Below are 25060 nucleotides of genomic sequence, written 5' to 3' on the forward strand. Positions count from 1 at the left end.
GGCGACTAGGGGTTTTTCACAGTAACTTCATTTGAAGCCTACTTGTGACAATAAGCGATTTTCATTCATTAATTTCATTCACACTCCCAGACCAATACAAAATCCTGCTCAAACCGAATGACACCCCTGTGATCCACGCACCACGTCGGGTGCCGACACCCCTCAAGGACCGCCTCAAGCAGCAGTTACAGGACCTCCAAGACCAGGGCATGATATCAAAGGTCACAGAGCCCACGGACTGGGTCAGCTCCATGGTCTGCGTCAAGAAGCCGTCAGGGGAACTTCGAATCTGCATCGACCCCAAGGATTTAAACCGCAACATCATGGGGGAACATTACCTGATACCACTTCAAGGAGTTGACCAGCGAGATGGCTCATGCCAAACTCTTTACAAAGCTGTTCCAAGGGGTTCTGGCAAATACAGCTGGATTCATCCAGTCGCAAGCTGTGCACATTCAATACCCCGTTCGGTCGCTCCTGCTACAACCGGATGCCTTTTGGCATAATCTCTGCCTCAGAGGTATTTCACTGCATCATGGAACAGATGATGGAGGGTATCGAGGGGGTGCGCGTGTATGTTGACAATGTCATCGTCTGGTCCACAACTCCTCAAGAACACATCGATCGCCTCAAGCAGGTATTCCACAGAATCCATGAGCGTGGCCTCCGACTCAACAGAGCCAATTGCTCGTTCGGTCAATCAGAAATCAAATTCCTTGATGACCACATCTTGCAGCAAGGCATGCGGCCAGATGCCGACAAGGTCTCGGCGAGCAATGCCATGAAGACCCCAGAGGACAAGAAGGCGGTCCTCCGCTTTCTAGGGATGGTCAACTTCCTCGGGAAGTTCATTCCCAACATGGCAGCACACATCACAGCCCTCCGCCATCTCGTCAAAATGTCGACGGAATTCCAGTGGCTGCCCGCTCATGAGAACGAATGGCGTGAGCTGAGGGCAAAACTTACCACAGCCCCGGTTCTGGCGTTCTTCGACCCTACCAAAGAGACCAAAATATCCACTGACGCGAGCCAGGACGGTATTGGGGCGGTGCTCCTCCAACGCGATGACTCGTCCTCATGGGCCCCAGTTGCGTATGCCTCCAGAGCCATGGCGCCCACTGAGCAACGGTAAGCTCAGATCGCGAAGGAATACCTGGGCCTCCTAACGGGAGTCAAAAAATTTCAAGACTATGTGTATGGCCTCCCAAAATTCACGTTTGACACCGACCACAGCCCACTAGTCCACATAATCAAGAAGGATTTGAATGACATGACGCCTCGGTTACAACAAATCCTTCTCGAGCTACGCCGCTATGACTTTGCACTTGTCTACACGCCAGGCAAAGAACTCATTGTTGCAGATGCCCTTTCCAGGTCGATCACCACACCGTGTGAACAAACTGACTTTGTCCGCCAAATCGATGCGCAGGTGCAATAGTGTGCCTCCAACCTTCCACTGATGAGAGGGTCATTCAAATTTGTGAGGAAACGGCCAAGGATCCTCAGCTACAGCGTGTGATGCAGCACCTCACGAATGACTGGCAGAAGGGACAGCGTCCCCAGTTTTACAACGTCAAGGACGACCTGACGGTGGTGGATGGCATCCTCCTGAAGCTTGATAGGATTGTGATTCCGCAGAGCATGCGAGCTATGGTGCTCGGCCAACTCCATGAGGGTCACCTGGGGGTCGAGAAATGTCGACGCAGAGCTCGAGAGGCAGTCTATTGGCCGGGCATCAGCCAGGACGTTGCCAACACGGGTCCTCAACTGCCCCACATGTCAGAAATTTCAGCCAGCTCAACTCAAAGAGACTCTGCAACATGACCTCCCCATAGTCCAAAGTTGGTGTCTACCTTTTCCACGCCAAGGGGAGTGACTATGTCCTCCTGGTCGACTACTCCAATTACCCTGAAGTGGTGAAACTGTCCGACCTCGCGTCGAAGGCGGTGATTAAAGCATGCAAAGAAACGTTTGCCAGGCATGGGATACCGCTCACGGTGATGAGTGACAACGGTCCCTGTTTTTACAGCCAGGAATGGTCTGATTTTGCCCGCCTATGCAACTTTCGTCACGTAACCTCCAGCCCCCCACTACCCGCAATCAAACGGGAAGGCCGAAAAAGGGGTCCATATGCTGCTAACTTTTGGTTGGCTCTTAATTTGGCTCTATTTAATCACGTTTGCCCAAGAGTTGCTAGGTATCTTTCGGCATCGCCACAAGGTTCAGAACCGAATACTGATCAATGACTCGATGCACCAGTTAGTAAGTTCAAAAGCAATGCTCATTTATTTACATACAGTCAAATCTACTTGTGCATAAACTCTACAAACTAAACTACCACTATTACTAAAGCCTATACTTAGCTTCGGGCACCCACTCAGTCAGAGGAACAATGGCCGTTGCTCGGTTCTGAGGCTGCTGGGTTGAGCTGTTTACAGGGTAGCAACTAGGAGCGTCTATCTCGTAGCGTGCGTTGACTTGGAACTTACTTGAGCTGCTGTAGCTGCTCGGCTGGTCTCTCTCTTCGCTGAGAGCCAAAGCCAAAGGAGGGCGTTCTCCCTTGGGGAATACCTTTTATACCCAAAAGGGCTTCGCGCTCTTTTGGGCGGGCCTTGAACTTGGCCTCAACTAATTGGGTCTTTCCCAATCATCGGTATCGATTTTCCTCCAATAGAGGGGTGGTTCCCTGATCGCTGGGCGTGTCCTGGTGACTCAGTCTGCTTTGTCTTAGCTTCTTCTGGCACCGCCGGTGGGAGTCTGTCCTAACATTGTGTATCTAAATGTTTCCCTTTTGTCCCCGGAAATGGCTCATTAGTATGTAAATCGTTTGGTAGTTTCTGTCCTGTGAGCGTTTAAGGTTCTAATCAACAGACAGGGCTTGCACCTGCTTGTTTCTTAGCATTGTCCAATTTTCCCTGCAGTCTTTGCAAGTGTCCATTTTGTAATTGGGACGTGGCCATCCCAGATGGCTACACATATCGTCAAGAGATTACTATGCAAGGCTGCAGACTCAGGCTCCGACTTCAACCTGGCGCTGCTGGCATACAGAGCATCCCCGCTGTCCACTGGGTTGTCTCCCGCGCAGATGCTCATGAATCACACTCTGCGAACCACGGTTCCAGCCATCCACTTTCCAGACCTTGACCACCTCACGGTCATACAAAAGATGCAGCAGTCTCAGGCCCAACAGAAATCAGCATACGACGCTCATGCCACAGATCTCCCCTAGCTGGTCCCAACTGATCGTGTTTGTGTGCAGTTGCCTGGCGGCGGCTGGTCCGCCACAGCTGTGGTGGTCCAGCAAGTGGGCCGAGATCATTCCTCGTCTGCATGGCTGATGGCTCCTTCCTACGACGCAACAGACGGGCGCTGCGCAGAGTTCCATGCCCGCCACCTAACCATGATGTCCTGCCTCACACAATGATTCCTCCGGACGTGCTTACCACAAGGCCACTGATCTACCAGCAATACTGTCGACCCCTGCGACCACCGCATTGGCGGCGGTCCCGCCTATCCAAGTGCAGGCGGCCCCTGATCCACCCTTGAGGCGGTCAACCAGAATTCGTCACCCGCCGCAGAGACTAAACTTATAGACTGAACTTTTGCACAACTGTGTTACCTTATCGTTTTGACCTCAGTAAATATCGTTGTTACCGTTTCATCTGTTCTATATCTGCACGAGCGACACCTTCCTGTGTACATAAGGTCATTTTAGTACATTCTGTATATAGTCACGCACATATACACATCCACACGCACATGCACCTTAATATTTATTATCTTAACACACACAATACAGAACAAAAAAAGAAGTGGGGGGTGATGTCATAATATACATCTATGTATACAATGGAGTGCAGACAGGCAGTGACTGACACACAGGATGACCAGTAAGCACACAGAACAGAGCAGCCAATCACCAGACAGGACACCACCACTATAAAGCCAGAGGGCACCAGTTTTCCCGCGCTCTCGGGACCCAGCTCTGAGACAGCCAGAGTTAGTGAGCTGGCCAGTGCAAACACCATGTGGTAGCTAGAAAGTCTGGTTAGGCTAGTATCAGGTCTCCAGTCAAGTCAGCATAGTGTCAACCCACAGTTGAACATGTATAATAGTTTAGATGTCGCATTGCATCTTATCAAGTGTTGGAGGTCTGTCTCTCGCTACACTGCATCAAGTGCAGTTCACATCGACCCAACACATCACCGCCCACCATGTCCCACCACTCACCCCCCTCCCGTCCCACCACGCACCCCCATCCCACCACACGCCTCCCCGTCCCACCATGCCCCACCCCATCCCACCACGAGCCCCCCCGTCCCACCACTCACCCCCTCCCCCCACGCCTCCCCCCCCGTCCCACCACCCCCGCCCCCCCCCCCCGTCCCCCCCGTCCCACCACTCACCCGTCCCACCACGCACCCCCGCCCCACCACACGCAACACCGTCCCACCACTCACCCCCCTCCCGTCCCGTCACCCCCGTCCCGTCCCACCACACGCATCCCCCGTCCCACCACACGCCCCCCGTCCCACAACGCCCCCCCCCCCCGTCCCCCGTCCCACCACACGCCTCCCCGTCCCACCACACGCCTCCCTGTCCCACCACGCGCCCCCCACCCGTCCCAACACTCACCCCCCCTCCCGGTCCACCATGCACCCCCCACGTCCCACCACATCCCCCCCCCCCATCCCACCACTCACCCCCCCTCCCGTCCCACCACACGCATCCCCTGTCCCACCTCGCCCCCCCCCCCCCCCCCCGTCTCACCACGTCAGCCCCCACGTCCCACAACGCCCCCCCCGTCCCAGCACGCCTCCCCGTCCCACCACGCCCTCCCCGTGCCCCCCGTCCCACCACGTGCCCCCCCCCGTCCCGCCGCGTGCCCCCCCCGTCCCACCACGCGCCCCCCCTGTCCCACCACGCCCCCCCGTCTCACCACGTGCCCCACCACCCGTCCCCGTCCCACCACGCGCCCCCCCGTCCCACCACGTGCCCCCCCCCTGTCCCAACATGTGCCCCCCCGTCCCACCACACGCCCCCCCCACCCGTCCCACCACGCGCCCCCCGACATCACGCGCCCCCCTGACCCACCATGCGCTCCTCCCACCCCCGTCCCACCACGCCCCGCCCCCCGTCCCACCACGCGTCACACCACGCGCCCCCCCGTTCCACCACGCGCCCCCCCGTTCCACCACGCGCCCCCATTCCACCACGCGCCCCTCCGTTCCACCACGCGCCCCTCCGTTCCACCACGCGCCCCTCCGTTCCACCACGCGCCCCTCCGTTCCACCACGCGCCCCTCCGTTCCACCACGCGCCCCCCCGTTCCACCACGCGCCCCCCCGTTCCACCACGCGCCCCCCCCCCGTTCCACCACGCGCCCCCCCCCCGTTCCACCACGCGCCCCCCCGTTCCACCACGCGCCCCCCCCCGTTCCACCACGCGCGCCCCCCGTTCCACCACGCCCCCCCCGTCCCACCACGCGCCCCCCCCCCCCGTCCCACCACGCGCCCCCCCCCCGTCCCACCACGCGCCCCCCCCCCGTCCCACCACGCTGCCCCCCCGTCCCACCACGCTGCCCCCGTCTCCCGTCCCACCACGCTGCCCCCCCGTCCCACTACGTGCCCCCCCCCCCGTCCCACCACGCGCGCCCCCGTTCCACCACGCCCCCCCGTCCCACCACGCGCCCCCCCCCGTCCCACCACGTGCCCCCCCGTCCCCGTCCCACCACGCGCCCCCCCCCGTCCCACCACGCGCCCCCCCCCGTCCCACCACGCGCCCCCCCGTCCCACCACGCGCCCCCCCCCGCCCCACCACGCGCCCCCCCCGTCCCACCATGCGCCCCCCCCCCCTGTTCCACCACGCGCCCCCCCCCCCCCTCCTTTCCACCACGCCCCCCCCCCGTTCCACCACGCGGCCCCGTCCCACCACGCTGCCCCCCCCCGTCCCACCACGCTGCCCCCCCGTCCCACCACGCTGCCCCCCCGTCCCACCACGCTGCCCCACCCCGTCCCACCACGCTGCCCCCCCCGTCCCACCACGCTGCCCCCCCCCGTCCCACCACGCTGCCCCCCCCCGTCCCACCACGCTGCCCCCCCCCGTCCCACCACGCTGCCCCCCCCCCGTCCCACCACGCTGCCCCCCCCCCGTCCCACCACGCTGCCCCCCCGTCCCACCACGCTGCCCCCCCGTCCCACCACGCTGCCCCCCCCGTCCCACCACGCTGCCCCCCCCCGTCCCACCACGCTGCCCCCCCGTCCCACCACGCTGCCCCCCCCCGTCCCACCACGCTGCCCCACCCGTCCCACCACGCTGCCCCACCCCGTCCCACCACGCTGCCCCCCCCCGTCCCACCACGCTGCCCCCCCGTCCCACCACGCTGCCCCCCCGTCCCACCACGCTGCCCCCCCCGTCCCACCACGCTGCCCCACCCCGTCCCACCACGCTGCCCCCCCCCCCCCGTCCCACCACGCTGCCCCCCCCGTCCCACCACGCTGCCCCCCCCCGTCCCACCACGCTGCCCCCCCCGTCCCACCACGCTGCCCCCCCCCGGCCCACCACGCTGCCCCCGTCCCACCACGCTGCCCCCCCCCCCGTCCCACCACGTGCCCCCCCCCGTCCCACCACGTGCCCCCCCCGTCCCAACATGTGCCCCCCCGTCCCACTACGCCCCGTTCCACCACACGCCCCCCCCCACCCGTCCCACCACGCGCCCCCCCGACACCACGCGCACCCCCGACCCACCATGCGCTCCCCCCCGTCCCACCACGCCCCGCCCCCGTCCCACCACGCGCCCCCCGTCCCACCACGCGCCCCCCGTCCCACCACGCGCCCCCCGTCCCACCACGCGCCCCCCGTCCCACCACGTGCCCCCCGTTCCACCACGTGCTCCCCCGTTCCACCACGTGCCCCCCCGTTCCACCACGTGCCCCCCCGTTCCACCACGCGCCCCCCGTCCCACCACGCGCCCCCCCGTCCCACCACGCGCCCCCCGTCCCACCACGCGCCCCCCGTCCCACCACGCGCCCCCCGTCCCACCACGCGCCCCCCGTCCCACCACGCGCCCCCCGTCCCACCACGCGCCCCCCCGTTCCACCACGCGCCCCCATTCCACCACGCGCCCCCGTTCCACCACACGCGCCCCCGTTCCACCACACGCCACCCCCGTTCCACCACGTGCCCCCCCGTTCCACCACGTGCCCCCCCGTTCCACCACGTGCCCCCCCGTTCCACCACGTGCCCCCCCGTTCCACCACGTGCCCCCCCGTTCCACCACGTGCCCCCCCGTTCCACCACGTGCCCCCCCGTTCCACCACGTGCCCCCCCGTTCCACCACGTGCCCCCCCGTTCCACCACGTGCCCCCCCGTTCCACCACGTGCCCCCCCGTTCCACCACGTGCCCCCCCGTTCCACCACGTGCCCCCCCGTTCCACCACGTGCCCCCCCGTTCCACCACGTGCCCCCCCGTTCCACCACGTGCCCCCCCGTTCCACCACGTGCCCCCCCGTTCCACCACGTGCCCCCCCGTTCCACCACGCGCCCCCCCGTTCCACCACGCGCCCCCCCGTTCCACCACGCGCCCCCCCGTTCCACCACGCGCCCCCCCGTTCCACCACGCGCCCCCCCGTTCCACCACGCGCCCCCCCCGTTCCACCACGCGCCCCCCCCCGTTCCACCACGCGCCCCCCCCGTTCCACCACGCGCCCCCCCCGTTCCACCACGCGCCCCCCCCGTTCCACCACGCGCCCCCCCCGTTCCACCACGCGCCCCCCCCGTTCTACCACGCGCCCCCCCCGTTCCACCACGCGCCCCCCCGTCCCACCATGCTGCCCCCCCGTCCCACCACGCTGCCCCCCGTCCCACCACGCTGCCCCCCCGTCCCACCACGCTGCCCCCCCGTCCCACCACGCTGCCCCCCCGTCCCACCACGCTGCCCCCCCGTCCCACCACGCTGCCCCCCCGTCCCACCACGCTGCCCCCCCCGTCCCACCACGCTGCCCCCCCGTCCCACCACGCGCCCCCCCGTCCCACCACGCTGCCCCCCCGTCCCACCACGCTGCCCCCCCGTCCCACCACGCTGCCCCCCCGTCCCACCACGCTGCCCCCCCGTCCCACCACGCTGCCCCCCCGTCCCACCACGCTGCCCCCCCGTCCCACCACGCTGCCCCCCCGTCCCACCACGCTGCCCCCCCGTCCCACCACGCTGCCCCCCCGTCCCACCACGCTGCCCCCCCGTCCCACCACGCTGCCCCCCCGTCCCACCACGCTGCCCCCCCCCCCCCCCGTCCCACCACGCTGCCCCCCCCGTCCCACCACGCTGCCCCCCCCGCCCCACCACGCTGCCCCCCCCGTCCCACCACGCTGCCCCCCCCGTCCCACCACGCTGCCCCCCCCGTCCCACCACGCTGCCCCCCCCGTCCCACCACGCTGCCCCCCCCGTCCCACCACGCTGCCCCCCCGTCCCACCACGCTGCCCCCCCGTCCCACCACGCTGCCCCCCCGTCCCACCACGCTGCCCCCCCCGTCCCACCACGATGCTCCCACCACGCTGCCCCCCCGTCCCACCACGCTGCCCCCCCGTCCCACCACGCTGCCCCCCCGTCCCACCACGCTGCCCCCCTGTCCCACCACGCTGCCCCCCCCGTCCCACCACGCTGCCCCCCCGTCCCACCACGCTGCCCCCCCGTCCCACCACGCTGCCCCCCCGTCTCACCACGTCAGCCCCCACGTCCCACAACGCCCCCCCCCGTCCCAGCACGCCTCCCCGTCCCACCACGCCCTCCCCGTGCCCCCCGTCCCACCACGTGCCCCCCCCCCGTCCCGCCGCGTGCCCCCCCCCGTCCCACCACGCGCCCCCCCTGTCCCACCACGCCCCCCCGTCTCACCACGTGCCCCACCACCCGTCCCCGTCCCACCACGCGCCCCCCCGTCCCACCACGTGCCCCCCCCCTGTCCCAACATGTGCCCCCCCGTCCCACCACACGCCCCCCCCACCCGTCCCACCACGCGCCCCCCCGACATCACGCGCCCCCCTGACCCACCATGCGCTCCTCCCACCCCCGTCCCACCACGCCCCGCCCCCCGTCCCACCACGCGTCACACCACGCGCCCCCCCCGTTCCACCACGCGCCCCCCCGTTCCACCACGCGCCCCCATTCCACCACGCGCCCCTCCGTTCCACCACGCGCCCCTCCGTTCCACCACGCGCCCCTCCGTTCCACCACGCGCCCCTCCGTTCCACCACGCGCCCCCCCGTTCCACCACGCGCCCCCCCGTTCCACCACGCGCCCCCCCCCCGTTCCACCACGCGCCCCCCCCCCGTTCCACCACGCGCCCCCCCGTTCCACCACGCGCCCCCCCCCGTTCCACCACGCGCGCCCCCGTTCCACCACGCCCCCCCGTCCCACCACGCGCCCCCCCCCCCGTCCCACCACGCGCCCCCCCCCCGTCCCACCACGCGCCCCCCCCCCCGTCCCACCACGCTGCCCCCCCGTCCCACCACGCTGCCCCCGTCTCCCGTCCCACCACGCTGCCCCCCCGTCCCACTACGTGCCCCCCCCCCGTCCCACCACGCGCGCCCCCGTTCCACCACGCCCCCCCGTCCCACCACGCGCCCCCCCCCGTCCCACCACGTGCCCCCCCGTCCCCGTCCCACCACGCGCCCCCCCCCGTCCCACCACGCGCCCCCCCCCCGTCCCACCACGCGCCCCCCCGTCCCACCACGCGCCCCCCCCCGCCCCACCACGCGCCCCCCCCGTCCCACCATGCGCCCCCCCCCCCTGTTCCACCACGCGCCCCCCCCCCCTCCTTTCCACCACGCCCCCCCCCCGTTCCACCACGCGGCCCCGTCCCACCACGCTGCCCCCCCCCGTCCCACCACGCTGCCCCCCCGTCCCACCACGCTGCCCCCCCGTCCCACCACGCTGCCCCACCCCGTCCCACCACGCTGCCCCCCCCGTCCCACCACGCTGCCCCCCCCCGTCCCACCACGCTGCCCCCCCCCGTCCCACCACGCTGCCCCCCCCGTCCCACCACGCTGCCCCCCCCCGTCCCACCACGCTGCCCCCCCCCGTCCCACCACGCTGCCCCCCCCCCGTCCCACCACGCTGCCCCCCCGTCCCACCACGCTGCCCCCCCGTCCCACCACGCTGCCCCCCCCGTCCCACCACGCTGCCCCCCCCCGTCCCACCACGCTGCCCCCCCGTCCCACCACGCTGCCCCCCCCCGTCCCACCACGCTGCCCCACCCGTCCCACCACGCTGCCCCACCCCGTCCCACCACGCTGCCCCCCCCCGTCCCACCACGCTGCCCCCCCGTCCCACCACGCTGCCCCCCCGTCCCACCACGCTGCCCCCCCGTCCCACCACGCTGCCCCACCCCGTCCCACCACGCTGCCCCCCCCCCCCGTCCCACCACGCTGCCCCCCCCGTCCCACCACGCTGCCCCCCCCGTCCCACCACGCTGCCCCCCCCCGGCCCACCACGCTGCCCCCGTCCCACCACGCTGCCCCCCCCCCGTCCCACCACGTGCCCCCCCCCGTCCCACCACGTGCCCCCCCCGTCCCAACATGTGCCCCCCCCGTCCCACTACGCCCCGTTCCACCACACGCCCCCCCCCCACCCGTCCCACCACGCGCCCCCCCGACACCACGCGCACCCCCGACCCACCATGCGCTCCCCCCCCGTCCCACCACGCCCCGCCCCCGTCCCACCACGCGCCCCCCGTCCCACCACGCGCCCCCCCGTCCCACCACGCGCCCCCCGTCCCACCACGCGCCCCCCGTCCCACCACGTGCCCCCCGTTCCACCACGTGCTCCCCCGTTCCACCACGTGCCCCCCCGTTCCACCACGTGCCCCCCCGTTCCACCACGCGCCCCCCCGTCCCACCACGCGCCCCCCGTCCCACCACGCGCCCCCCGTCCCACCACGCGCCCCCCGTCCCACCACGCGCCCCCCGTCCCACCACGCGCCCCCCCGTTCCACCACGCGCCCCCATTCCACCACGCGCCCCCGTTCCACCACACGCGCCCCCGTTCCACCACACGCCACCCCCGTTCCACCACGTGCCCCCCCGTTCCACCACGTGCCCCCCCGTTCCACCACGTGCCCCCCCGTTCCACCACGTGCCCCCCCGTTCCACCACGTGCCCCCCCGTTCCACCACGTGCCCCCCCGTTCCACCACGTGCCCCCCCGTTCCACCACGTGCCCCCCCGTTCCACCACGTGCCCCCCCGTTCCACCACGTGCCCCCCCGTTCCACCACGTGCCCCCCCGTTCCACCACGTGCCCCCCCGTTCCACCACGTGCCCCCCCGTTCCACCACGTGCCCCCCCGTTCCACCACGTGCCCCCCCGTTCCACCACGTGCCCCCCCGTTCCACCACGTGCCCCCCCGTTCCACCACGTGCCCCCCCGTTCCACCACGTGCCCCCCCGTTCCACCACGTGCCCCCCCGTTCCACCACGTGCCCCCCGTTCCACCACGTGCCCCCCCGTTCCACCACGTGCCCCCCCGTTCCACCACGCGCCCCCCCGTTCCACCACGCGCCCCCCCGTTCCACCACGCGCCCCCCCGTTCCACCACGCGCCCCCCCGTTCCACCACGCGCCCCCCCGTTCCACCACGCGCCCCCCCCGTTCCACCACGCGCCCCCCCCCGTTCCACCACGCGCCCCCCCCGTTCCACCACGCGCCCCCCCGTTCCACCACGCGCCCCCCCCGTTCCACCACGCGCCCCCCCGTTCCACCACGCGCCCCCCCGTTCCACCACGCGCCCCCCCCCGTTCCACCACGCGCCCCCCCCCGTTCCACCACGCGCCCCCCCGTCCCACCATGCTGCCCCCCCGTCCCACCACGCTGCCCCCCGTCCCACCACGCTGCCCCCCCCGTCCCACCACGCTGCCCCCCCGTCCCACCACGCTGCCCCCCCGTCCCACCACGCTGCCCCCCCGTCCCACCACGCTGCCCCCCCGTCCCACCACGCTGCCCCCCCGTCCCACCACGCTGCCCCCCCGTCCCACCACGCTGCCCCCACGTCCCACCACGCTGCCCCCACGTCCCACCACGCTGCCCCCCCGTCCCACCACGCTGCCCCCCCGTCCCACCACGCTGCCCCCCCGTCCCACCACGCTGCCCCCCCCCCCCCGTCCCACCACGCTGCCCCCCCCGTCCCACCACGCTGCCCCCCCGCCCCACCACGCTGCCCCCCCCCGTCCCACCACGCTGCCCCCCCCCGTCCCACCACGCTGCCCCCCCCGTCCCACCACGCTGCCCCCCCCCGTCCCACCACGCTGCCCCCCCCGTCCCACCACGCTGCCCCCCCGTCCCACCACGCTGCCCCCCCGTCCCACCACGCTGCCCCCCCGTCCCACCACGCTGCCCCCCCCGTCCCACCACGATGCTCCCACCACGCTGCCCCCCCGTCCCACCACGCTGCCCCCCCGTCCCACCACGCTGCCCCCCCGTCCCACCACGCTGCCCCCCCGTCCCACCACGCTGCCCCCCCGTCCCACCACGCTGCCCCCCCGTCCCACCACGCTGCCCCCCCGTCCCACCACGCTGCCCCCCCGTCCCACCACGCTGCCCCTCCGTCCCACCACGCGGCCCCCCGTCCCACCCCCGCCCCCCCTGTCCCACCACGCGCCCCCGTCCCACCACGCCTCCCATGACACCCCTCCAATAGATCGCCAAACATTCCAGTATGTTTCTCAAACATTATTTTCCATTTGTGAATCCATGTTGACTTTGCCTAATCACGTTGATATTTTTGAAATGTCCTGTTGTCATGTCTTCTGTAATAGATTCCAGCATTTCTCTCCGACTTATGTTAGACTAACTCTGTGTGTTACTGACAGATGTACAAGTGCTTTTCTGATATATTTTGTCACAGCGATTGACTGGGTTCAGATTGATGCCAATTCCTCAGTGCTCCATGATGAATTCATTGCACACAGAATCGGTGAGTGTAACCAACTCATTTCATCTCTCCATCAGTGGGGCAAAATAAAGGAGGAGGGGGATGGGTTTGTTGCTCTCTCTGGGATGTGGGCATAGCTGGCTCGACCAGCATTTATTGCACATCTCTAATTGCCCTTCAGAAGGTGGTGGTGAGCTGCCTTCTTGAACCGCTGTCGGCCATGTGCTGTAGGTACACCAACAGTGCTGTTAGGGAGGGAGTTCCAGGATGTTGACCCAGCGACAGTGAAGGAACGATGATATATTTCCAAGTCAGGATGGTGACTGATTTGGAGGGGAGCCTCCAGGTGGTGCTGTCCCAGGTATCTGCTGCTCTTGTCATTCCAGATCAGTGTTTTTCAAACTTTTCTCCCCGGGACCCACTTTTACCAACTGGCCAACTTCCACGACCCACGCCAGCTGACCTTCACGACCCACCATTATTTCTTTCTTTTTTTTAAAATTTAGAGTACCCAAATGGGCAATTTAGCGTGGCTAATCCACCTACCCTGCGCATCTTTAGGTTGTGGGGGCGAAACCCACGCAAACACGGGGAGAATGTGCAAACTCCACACGGATAGTGACCCAGAGCCGGGATCGAACCTGGGACCTCAGCGCCGTGAGGGAGCAGGGCTAACCCACTGCACCCCCGTGCTGCCCATTATTTCTTACTTTTAATGCGACAAATGAACCTGTTTGGTCCTGACAATCTCACTTACTTTATCATTCATGTTACATTTCTGCTAAGGACCTCATCTGATGATTTAAATTCTTGCTGCATCCTTTGAAAAAATCAAGAGGTTTGTCCTCAAACTGACCATGCTTAGTTTTCAAATGCCTTTGAAGTTTCGAGAGTTTTAAACTTTCATTTAACAGTTCTTCCCTACATATAACGCACATGGGCTTACATTCTGATTTGCATTGGCACAATTAACAAAGCCACACCTCAAGAAATTATTTTGATACTGCTTTGTTCCTGATTTCAGTTTTTTCTTTGTTGGGTGTTCCAGAGGCCGTGGAGCTCTGCACACAGCTCACTAGTGCTGCTTTGTCCTGCCATGGACTTTCCTGAGAAGCTCTCCAGCAGATTCAGTAGTGAGATCCTGGCCTGTTTGTGTCACTGGCTCTCTCCTTATTACAGTAAGAAGTCTTGCAACACCAGGTTAAAGTCCAACAGGTTTGTTTCAAATCACTAGCTTTCGGAGCACAGCTCCTTCCTCGGGTGAGGAGGCCTTCCATTCACCTGAGGAAGGAGCAGTGCTCCGAAAGCTAGTGATTTGAACCAAACCTGTTGGACTTTAACCCGGTGTTGTAAGGACTGCTCACCCCAGTCCAACGCCGGCATCTCCACATCATGGATTCCTTATTACAAATTCCTTGTTAGAAAATGACCAATCTTGAGTTCTTCACTCAGTCCTGTTGCTTGCTTGCTGGCAGCTACAAAATAGACAAATCTCTCCTCTGTGATTTTGTGACAAAAGCACAGATGTACAGGACACGTGATCTCTGCTGCCACTGTTTGTGGGAAGACTCCACCGTTTTTAAAAATAAATCTGGCCCTGGGACAGCACATTGCCGTCAGGGGGAGGCAGTCTGCCCCGCTGGATTCTGGGCCTGCGCACTGCTGGATGCGGCTGAGGAGACACATGGATGGCATTCTTGAAAGCCGCTCGCAGCTTTTGGGCGCTTCTCCTGCAATCGGTAGTGGCATGACTGATTGCTCCTTGACCCTCCTGATACCCACACCAAAGATGCAGTGCATCTTTTAGATGGTACACAGGGCTGCCACTGTTCGGCGGTGGTGAAGGGAGTGAATGTTGCAGGTGGTGGATGAGGTGCTAATCAAACAAGCTGGAACAAAGAGCACTCTACTTAGGCCCACTTTCCACGCTATCCCCGTATCCCCATGCAATAAGAACATTAAAAACATAAAGAAAAGTACAGCACAGAAACAGGATCTTCCACCTCACCACATCCTTGAACTATGGAAGGAAACCGGAACACCCGGAGGAAACACAGGGAGAAAGTACAAACTCCGCACAGTCACCCAAGGTTGGAATTGAATCCGGGTCCCTTGCACTGAGAGGCAGCGTGCTAGCCACTGCTGCCTTTGTGGAGCCTCCTCATTCAGTGAGTTGTTTAATTGTCCACCACCATTCATGACTGGATGTGGCAGGATTGCAGAGATTATACCTGATCGATTGGTTGTGGAATTGCTTAACTCTGTCTATTACTTGCTGCTTTAGCTGTTTGGCTGTTGCAGCTTCATCAAGTTGACACCTCATTTTTAGATATGGCTGGTGGTGCTCCTGGCATGCTCTCCTGCACTCTTCATTGAACCAAGGTTAATGCCCGAGCTTGGTGGTAATAGTAGAGTGGAGGATATGCCGGGCCCTGAGGTTACAGGTTGTGGTTGAATACAATTCTTCTGCTGCTGATGGCTCACAGCGCCTCATTGATGTCCAGTCTTGAGCTGCTAGATGTGTTCTGAATCTATCCCATTTAGCACAGGAATAGTGCCACACAACATCTCCTCTATCCCCCAGCTCTCTGGCACTGCAATGTTCTTCTGAATCAATACCATTCCCGGCCCCTCCTTTCCTTCCTTTCATGTCTTTCCTGAACACTTTGTATCCAGAAATAATTAATAGTTGTCAAGTGATACTGAACTTCTTCCGGTGGCGTGGGCGAGCAGGGCGGCCGCAGCAACAAGAGCTCCCGCCGGTGGCCGCGATTCACGGCGATTTCGATGAAATCCCCGAGTCCTCAGGCACCCCCCGACAATCGGTTTTTAAACCGGCCTTTGGGGCCACCACGAGCAGCCAGCGGTTTAAAAACCGGCAAAGAACCCCGCGCGGGCGGCGGGAGGCTGAGGCGCCGGGCCCGGCGTGGCAGGTCAGAGTAGCGGGGGCAGAGCTACGAGGAGGCCGAGGCGGCAGGCCCGAGGCCAGGGCACCATGTAGGGAGGGTGCTCCACGTCGGATGGCTCCCACCTAGGAAGAAGAAAGAAGGTTGAAGCCTGGTCCCAGGTGAACGCAGAGGAGAAAGAAAAGATTTAAGGAAGTTTGGTGAAAGTTTTGTTTTCTCCCCCCTTTTTTTTCAAAAAAGAAGAATGTCAGATTGATGAAGGGCAGGAGGGTGAAGGGGGAGAGAGGAGAAAAGAAAGAAGATAAAAAACAATAAGCCGCTAAAGGATGCGAAGAGCAGCGTCGAAGAAAGGAGGAAACGCGGGTTCGCCGCCGAAGGAGAAGACGAGCAAAAGTGTTGACAGGATGGCGGAAGCCGAGATGCAAGACAGGTGGAGAAGATGACCGAGGTGATGGAGATGGAGCTGGAAAACATTTGGTGAGGCACATGGAGGCCTTGAGGAAAGAAACGGCGGTCGTGTTGAGGTCATGGGTGGAGGAGGCAATCGGCCTGATGAGGGTGGAGGTGGCAACGGCATCGGCCGAGGTGAGAGAACAGGGCGAGAAGATGAAGGAGATGGAGGAGGCCGTGATACGACACAGCAACCAGGTCACCTCGATGGGTGACGAGCTGCGGAGGGTGGTGGAGGTTAACAGAGGACTCCGAGCAAAGCTGGAAGACTTGGAAAACCGCTCCAAGGCGGCACAATTTGAGAATTGTGGGCTTGCGGAAGAGGGCCCAAGGCCAACGCAATACTTCGCTAAGAAGTTGGCGGAGCTGATGGGGAGGGTGAGAGCCCCACCCTGTATGAGCTAGACCGAGCTCATCGGTCATTAAGGCCGAAGCCCAAAGTGAACGAGCTGCCAAGGGCAGTAATTATCTGCTTCCATAAGTTTTGCATGAAGGAGAAGGTATTAAGCTGGGCGAAGCAGGAGTGTGAGGTGCTGTGGGATGGTACTGCGGTTCGGATCTACCAGGACTTGACGGTGGAGTTGGCAAAAAGACGAGCGGCGTTTGGGCGAGTGAAGGCGGCTTTGTACAAGAAGGGGGTGCGATTTGGTGTGGTGTACCCGGCGAAGTTGAGAGTAACATATAACGCCAAAGACTTTTATTTTGAGACAGCGGAGGCGGCTGAGGTGTTCGTGAGGGCAGAAGGCTTGGGACAGACGTGAAGAGCGGAACTGGAAGAGAGACTGTGGACTGTGTTTGAGCGGTTGGAAAATGTACAAATGTTACAACTTTCTTTTTACTGAATTGTATTGAAATTTACTTCTCTTTGCATTGTTACAGAGTTCAAGTTAATGGTGTTCTGTGTTGCGACGGTTAAATGTTATGTCAGTGGATTGTTGGGTTTGTTTTGGTGTTTCTTTCTCTGGGACTGGGTGGAAGGGGGCGAGAGGTCTTGGCGGGGGGAGCCACCCCCCGCCAAGACCTAGCTAACTAAAGTCAGTTAGTGAACGGGGGTGAGGTGAGAGGAGGACTGCGGAAGTTGGAGCCTGGATAGCAGGCTTCAATGGGCCTACGAGGTGAGCAAGAGGGGGTGGGGGGATGGATGTTGGGGGATGTTTTTGTCGGGGGTGTTCTTGGGAGGGGGGGGGGAAGGGGTTCGATGTTAACAATGGTCAGGGGCGGGTCAGGCTTATGGGGCAGAGCCCGGTGGTATGGTGATGGTGGATAAGAAAGGTGGGGGGGGGGTGAGAGACCCCCAGTAAGGATAATCACGTGGAACATGAGAGGGTTAGGAGGTCCGGTCAAGGGTGCTTGCACATCTTAAAAGTTTGAAAGCCGATGTAGCAATGCTGCAGGAGACTCACTTGAGGGTGAAGGACCAGGTGAGACTTAAAAAGGGCTGGGTTAGCCAAGTGTTTCACTCCGGATCCTGGGATTATATTCATTGGAGTTGAGGGGAGATCTAATAGAAACTTACAAGATAATGAATGGCTTAGATAGGGTGGACGTAGGGAAGTTGTTTCCATTAGCAGGGGAGACTAGGACCCGGGGGCACAGCCTTAGAATAAAAGGGAGTCACTTTAGAACAGAGATGAGGAGAATTTTCTTCAGCCAGAGAGTGGTGGGTCTGTGGAATTCATTGCCACAGAGGGCGGTGGAGGCCGGGACGTTGAGTGTCTTTAAGACAGAAGTTGATAAATTCTTGATTTCTCGAGGAATTAAGGGCTATGGAGAGAGAGCGGGTAAATGGAGTTGAAATCAGCCATGATTGAATGGTGGAGTGGACCTGATGGGCCGTATGGCCTTACTTCCGCTCCTATGTCTTATGGTCTTATGGATTTGATGGAAGGGCTCGAGGGGTAGCGGTGCTGGTCAGCAAAAGGGTACGCTTCCAGGTGGAGAAGGTGGTTGCAGATCAGGGGGGTAGATATGTGATTGTGACAGGGGCACTGGAGGAGAGATTAGTGGCGCTGTTAAGTGTAAAAGGCCCCAATTGGGACGATGTGGGATTCGCGAGGAAGGTGTTTGGGGCTATTCCCGACTTGGACACGCATGAGCTGATTGTGGGTGGGGACTGGAACTTGGTGCAGGAGCCAAGGTTGGACAGATCACGGCTGCGCTGGCTGGTCCCATCAGGGAGGGCGAAGGTGCTGGCTGGGCTCATGGTGGAAATGGGAGGGGTGGACCCTTGGAGGTTCCTGCAGCCAAGGGAACGGGAGTATTCGTTTTTCTCAGCGGTCCATAAGGTATACTCGCGGATCGACTTTTTTGTGGTGGGGAAGGCTTTGCTGGCTGGAGTCAAGGGGTCGGAATACTCTGCAATTGCAGTGTCAGATCACGCTCCACATTGGGTGGATATGGTGCTGGAGAAGGGGGCAGCGCAGAGACCGGGGTGGAAACTGGATGTGGGGCTTTTGGGGAACCAAGTGTTCTGTGAGAAATTTGAAAAGGTAATTAAGGAATATGTAGGTTTCAATTGTACGGGTGAGGTGTCAAAGGCAGTCGTCTGGGAGGCTCTAAAGACAGTGGTGAGAGGTGAGGTAATTTTGTTTAATGCCAGGGTGGATAAAGAGGAGAGGTTGGAGTGGCAGAGGGTAATAGAAGAGATGTTGGAGGTAGATAGGAGGTATGCAGAGGATGGGGACCCGGCAAAGCTGGAAAAGAGGAAGGAACTACAGACGAGCTTCGACCGACTGTCCACCAGGAAGGCAGTGCGCCAACTGAGACGATCAAGGGGTGCAGTTTATGAACATGGAGAAATGTTAGCAGGTCAGCTCCGGAGGGAGGCAGCGGCAAGGGAAATTCTTCAAGTGAAGGATAGGGTAGGGAAGTTGGTGGTGGCCCCAGTGCTGATTAACAAGGTTTTTGAGGAGTTTTATGAGAGGTTGGACAAGTCAGAGCCACTCGGGGGAGACCGTGAGATGCAGGAATTTCTAGATGGGTTGGAGTACCCGAGGCTAGGGGAGGGGGACAGGGCTACATTAGAAGGAGCAATAGTGGAGCAGGAGATAAAGGATGCGATTGGGAGGATGCAGTCGGGGAAGGTGGCAGGGCCGGATGGATTTCCGGTGAAATATTATAAAAAATTTAAGGATAGGTTGGCACCCCTGATGGTGGGGATGTTTAAGGAGGCGATAGGGAAGGGGGTGTTGCCGCAAACCTTGGGGCAGGCATCGATTTCCCTGTTACTAAAAAAAGATAAGGATCCGACGGAGTGTGGGTCGCATCGGCCCATATCACTTCTGAATGTGGACGTAAAAGTGTTGGCGAAGGTACTGGCGGGTAGGCTGGAGGAGTGCCTTCCGAAGGTGATCGGGGAGGATCAGACTGGGTTCGTGAAAGGGAGGAAGCTGTTTTCGAACATTAGGAGGGTTTCGAACGTTGTTATGGCACCGACGGAAAGAAAGGAAACAGAGGTAGTTGTGGCATTGGACGCCAAGAAGGCGTTTGATCGGGTAGAATGGGGGTACCTGATGGCAGTGCTGGAGCGGTTTGGGATTGGACCAAGGTTTGTGAACTGGGTTATATAAGGAACCAAAGGCGAGTGTCCGCGCAAATAATATCAGTTCGAGATACTTTTCTCTCCACCGTGGGACGAGACAGGGATGTCCTATGTCCCCCCTGCTGTTTGCACTTGCAATTGAGCCGTTGGCCATCGCATTGAGAAGTTCGGGAGCATGGAAAGGAATAGTGCGGGGGGGGGGGATAGAGCAGAGGGTGTCCTTATATGCCGACGACTTGCTGCTGTATGTGTCGGAGCCGAGTGCGTTGATAGGAATATTGGAGCTACTGCGGGTATTTGGGTCTTTCTCGGGGTACAAGTTGAACCTGGACAAGAGTGAGTACTTTGTGGTGTCTCGGCCGGGGGTGGGGACAGGGATGGGGGGGCTGCCATTCCGTAGAGCAGGGACTCATTTTAGGTATCGGGGGGGTGCAGGTTGCCCGGGAGTGGGGGAGGCTTCGCAGGTACAACATCACTAGTTTGGTGGGGAGAGTGAAAGCTGATCTGGCAAGGTGGGATGGCCTTCCTCTGTCACTGGCACTAACAAAACAGCTGACAGTGGAATTGGTTCCAGCTCTGCTCCGATGCAGTCCATCCAGTTTGTACAGTTCCAGTCTCCCCCAGAGTCAGTCCCAGTGTCTCCGGAATCTAAAGCCCTGCCTCCTGCACCACCTTTCCAGCCACACATTGATGTCCCTTATCCTCCTGTAATAGTAATGATAATAATGATCTATAATAGTAATGAAGTTACTGTGAAAATCCCCTAGTCGCCACAATCCAGCGCCTGTTCGGGTACACTGAGGGAGAATTCAAAATGTCCAAATTACCTAACAGCACGTCTTTCGGGACATGTGGGAGGAAACCGGAGCAAAACCCACGCAGACACGGGGAGAACGTGCAGACTCCACACAGGCAGTTATCCATGCCGGGAATCAAACTGGGACCTTGGCGCTGCGAAGCAACAGTGCTCACCAGTATGCTACCGTGCTGCCCATACTCACTTGCATGTGGCTCTGGGAGGAATCCGGAGATCGCGATATTTGAGGTGCTCATTTCCTGCCCTGTTCCCTGAATGCTGACTGCAGGACCACATCTCTACCCATGCCAATTGGTACCAATGTTGACCACAACTGCCGGCTGTTCACCTTCCCCCTCGGGGTGCTCTGCAGCCATTCAGTGACATCCTTGACCCTGACACCAGGGAGGTAACACACCGTCCTGGATTCACATCTGCAGCCACAGAAATGGCAGTCTATTCCAACAAATATCGAACCACCTATCGCTATCTTCCGGTCGCTTTCATTCCCATTGTACAGCTGATCCTCCCAGGGTGCCATGGACACTAGTCTCTCACTGCCCTCCCCAGAAGAACCATTGATTTCATCAGACTTGGAAGAGAATACTGTTTGGAGAGCAGGATGCACACGTGTCTCCTGCACTACCTGCCAGATACTACTTGACTGGTGATCACCCATTCCCCTTCTCCCTACACACGGAGACAGGGTTGCTTCACAGCTCCAGGGTCCCAGGTTCGATTCACGGCTTGGGTCTCTGTCTGTGCACATAAACCTGTGCTCGTTCAAAGCTGCTATATCTTGGCCCTGTACTCACGCACTCGTTAAGCAAGCCTCACTTTTAAAATCCTAATCCTTATTTTCAAACCTCTCCATGGCTTCTCCCCTCCCAATCGTGGATCATCTGCCATTTAGAGAAGAGTTTCAAACTTCTAGCACCCTTTCTGTCTCCATGTTTCCTCATTTCATTTTAATCAAATCCCCCTTTGATCTTCTAAATTCCGGGGGATACAATCGCCTCTTTGCATTTCTAGTTTGATTCTGGTAAATCTACACTGCCCTCCCTCCGAACCTCACTAAGATGCGGTGCCCAGAGCTGCTCCCAGTAACTCTGGGTGTGGTTTTACCAAGATTTTGTAGAACTGAAACCAGTCCTTCTACCCCCTTGTACTCTCGTCCTCACGATATGAAGGCCAGCATTCCGTTAGCCTTTATTTAAAATTTAGAGTGCCCAATTATTTTTTTTCCAATTAAGGGGCAATTTTAGCGTGGCTAATTCACCTAACCTGCACATCTTTGGGTTGTGTGGGTGAACCCCACGCAGACACTGGGAGAATGTGTAAACTCCACACGGACAGTGACCCAGGGCCGGGATTCGAACCCGGGTCCTCAGCGCTGCAGTCCCAGTGCTAACCACTGCGCCGTGTGCCGTCTCCATTAACCTTTGTGATTATTTTCTCTATCTGTGACATTTTAATGATCTCTCACCACAAACCCTGACATCTTTGTGGAGTTCCATTTTGAAATAAGTAGCTGAGTACATTTCAGTAAAATGGTTTTCTTTATTTTCAGGATTAATTCCTCTAACAAGTGATGACATTGTGGATAAGATGCAGTATTCAAGGGTATGTGAACATCGGAGTGAGACATGCGACTGTATGTATAGTAGAATAATAATGTGACAAGGGGTTGTGCATCGGAGAAACAGCAGAATCGTGAATGGTAGGTGGGGAAACATGCTGGCCTGCTAGTGTGCGTGCCAGTCAGAGTGCGTGTGTCGGTCGGAGCGTGGGCGTGTGTCGGAGCGTGGGCGTGTGTCGGAGCGCGTCGATCGAGAGTGGGGGGGGGGGGAGCGCGTCGGTCGAGAGTGGGGGGGGGGAGGGAGCGCGCGGTCGAGAGTAGGGGGAGTGCGTCGGTCGAGATTGGGGGGAGTGCGTCGGTCGAGAGTGGGGGGAGTGCGTCGGTCGAGAGTGGGGAGAGTGCGTCGGTCGAGAGTGGGGGGAGTGCGTCGGTCGAGAGTGGGGGGAGTGCGTCGGTCGAGAGTGGGTGGGGGGGGAGTGTGTCGGTCGAGAGTGGGGGGGGAGTGCGTCGGTCGAGAGTGGGGGGAGTGCGTCGGTCGAGAGTGGGTGGGGGGGGAGTGTGTCGGTCGAGAGTGGGGGGGGAGTGCGTCGGTCGAGAGTGGGGGGAGTGCGTCGGTCGAGAGTGGGGGGGGGACTGCGCCGGTCGAGAGTGGGGGGAGTGCGCCGGTCGAGAGTGGGGGGAGTGCACCGGTCGAGAGTGGGGGGAGTGCGCCGGTCGAGAGTGGGGGGAGTGCGTCAGTCGAGAGTGGGGGGAGTGTGTCGGTCGAGAGTGGGGGGAGGGAGTGCGTCAGTCGAGAGTGGGGGGGAGTGCGTCGGTCGAGAGTGGGGGGGAGTGCATCGGTCGAGAGTGGGGGGGGGGGGGGGGGGGAGTGCGTCAGTCGAGAGTGGGGGGGAGTGCGTCGGTCGAGAGTGGGGGGGAGTACATCGGTCGAGAGTGGGGGGAGTGCGCCGGTCGAGAGTGGGGGGAGTGCGTCGGTCGAGAGTGGGGGGAGTGCGTCGGTCGAGAGTGGGGGGGAGTGCGTCGGTCGAGAGTGGGGGGGGAGTGCATCGGTCGAGAGTGGGGGGAGTGCGCCGGTCGAGAGTGGGGGGAGTGCGTCGGTCGAGAGTGGGGGGGGGAGTGCGTCGGTCGAGAGTGGGGGGAGTGCGTCAGTCGAGAGTGGGGGGAGTGCGTCGGTCGAGAGTGGGGGGAGTGCGTCGGTCGAGAGTGGGGGGGGGCGGAGTGCGTCGGTCGAGAGTGGGGGGAGTGCTTCGGTCGAGAGTGGGGGGAGTGCGTCTGTCGAGAGTGGGGGGAGTGCGTCGGTCGAGAGTGGGGGGAGTGCGTCGGTCGAGAGTGGGGGGAGTGCGTCGGTCGAGAGTGGGGGGGAGTGCGTCGGTCGAGAGTGGGGGGAGTGCGTCGGTCGAGAGTGGGGGGGAGTGCGTCGGTCGAGAGTAGGGGGAGTGCGCCGGTCGAGAGTGGGGGGAATGAGTCGGTCGAGAGTGGTGGTGGGGGGGGGAAGTGCGTCGGTCGAGAGTTGGGGGGAGTGCGCCGGTCGAGATTGGGCGGAGTGCGTCGGTCGAGAGTGGGCGGAGTGCGTCGGTTGAGAGTGGGGGGGGAGTACGTCGGTCGAGAGTGGGGGGGGGGAGTGCGTCGGTCGAGGGGGGGGGGTGCGTCGGTCGAGATTGGGCGGAGTGCGTCGGTCGAGATTGGGCGGAGTGCGTCGGTCGAGAGTGGGCGGAGTGTACGTCGGTCGAGAGTGGGGGGGGAGTACGTCGGTCGAGAGGGGGGGGTGCGTCGGTCGAGAGTGGGGGGGGGGTGCGTCGGTCGAGGGGGGGGGTGCGTCGGTCGAGGGGGGGGGGTGCGTCGGTCGAGGGGGGGGGGGTGCGTCGGTCGAGAGTGGGGGGGGGGTGCGTCGGTCGAGAGTGGGGGGGGGGGTGCGTCGGTCGAGAGGGGGGGGGGTGCGTCGGTCGAGAGTGGGGGTGGAGTGCGTCGGTCGAGAGTGGGGGGGGTGCGTCGGTCGAGAGTGGGCGGAGGGCGTCGGTCGAGGGTGGGCGGAGGGCGTCGGTCGAGGGTGGGCGGAGGGCGTCGGCCGAGGGTGGGCGGAGGGCGTCGGCCGAGGGTGGGTGGAGGGCGTCGGCCGAGGGTGGGCGGAGGGCGTCGGCCGAGGGTGGGCGGAGGGCGTCGGCCGAGGGTGGGCGGAGGGCGTCGGCGCATGTGCCAGCCAGCGCAGGCGCGCATTAGCCAGCATGGTCAATCGTGCATGTCGGTCAGTGTGTCCGCACAACTTCCTATCCATCCTTCCTCCTCCTCTTTCTCCCCCCCACCCGCTCCTCCCACCCCAGTTAGATGGTGCCTGTGAACAGCTCTGAAAAGAGGTTTGTGAACAACTTCCACGTGTCATGCAATCCTTCCTCAGATCCCCTTATCAAGAATTTTATTGTTTCTAGTTGCAGAAACTCGGGCAGGTCTGAGAGCCTCTCCGATGTCCAAGGTGGCGCTGTCTGACGATCAGTTATATGAAGGCCAAGGCCACCCCCTTCCCTGTCCAGAGCTCCAAATGCCACAGATGGGCACGGCTCCATCTCGACCCCCACCACTCTGTACATAACCTCGAAAAAGGCCATCCAGAGCACCGAGTTTGGGGCAGGACCACAACACCTGGGTGTGGTTGGCCGGGCACCCCGACACCACTCGCACCTATTCTCCATCTTGTGGAAGAACCCGCTCATGCATGTCTTGGGGAGGTGCACCACCTTGAGCTACATCAGGCGAAGCCCTGGTGAAAGATGAGGTGGCGCTGATCCTGTGCAGCGCCTCAATCCAGGGTCCACTCCCTATCTCCATGCTTAGCTCCTCCCTCCATTTCCATCTGGTCTCGTCCAGTGGGGTCCTGACCT

General features: G+C 62.4%; 2 protein-coding genes across 3 annotated transcripts in view; one reads left to right on the top strand and one right to left on the bottom strand.

Annotated features, from left to right (window-relative positions):
- ciapin1 (cytokine induced apoptosis inhibitor 1) overlaps window positions 1-3729 on the bottom strand; it is a 132460-nt gene extending 128731 nt beyond the window's left edge. The window contains exon 1 of the mRNA XM_072518672.1: window positions 3620-3729. Coding sequence (XP_072374773.1) covers window positions 3620-3702 — 83 coding nt within the window. The 5' untranslated portion in view covers window positions 3703-3729. The remainder of the gene's footprint in view (window positions 1-3619) is intronic.
- Window positions 1-25060, top strand: part of polr2c (RNA polymerase II subunit C) — a 51312-nt gene that overhangs the window by 1356 nt on the left and 24896 nt on the right. Inside the window, exons 3-4 of one of the 2 annotated variants that reach the window (XM_072518681.1) lie at window positions 12889-12957; window positions 22179-22231. In XM_072518681.1, coding sequence (XP_072374782.1) covers window positions 12889-12957; window positions 22179-22231 — 122 coding nt within the window. The remainder of the gene's footprint in view (window positions 1-12888; window positions 12958-22178; window positions 22232-25060) is intronic. The other variant, XM_072518682.1, reaches the window with a different exon arrangement.

Source organism: Scyliorhinus torazame, chromosome 10 (assembly GCF_047496885.1).
Source record: "Scyliorhinus torazame isolate Kashiwa2021f chromosome 10, sScyTor2.1, whole genome shotgun sequence".
NCBI classification, from domain to species: domain Eukaryota; kingdom Metazoa; phylum Chordata; class Chondrichthyes; order Carcharhiniformes; family Scyliorhinidae; genus Scyliorhinus; species Scyliorhinus torazame.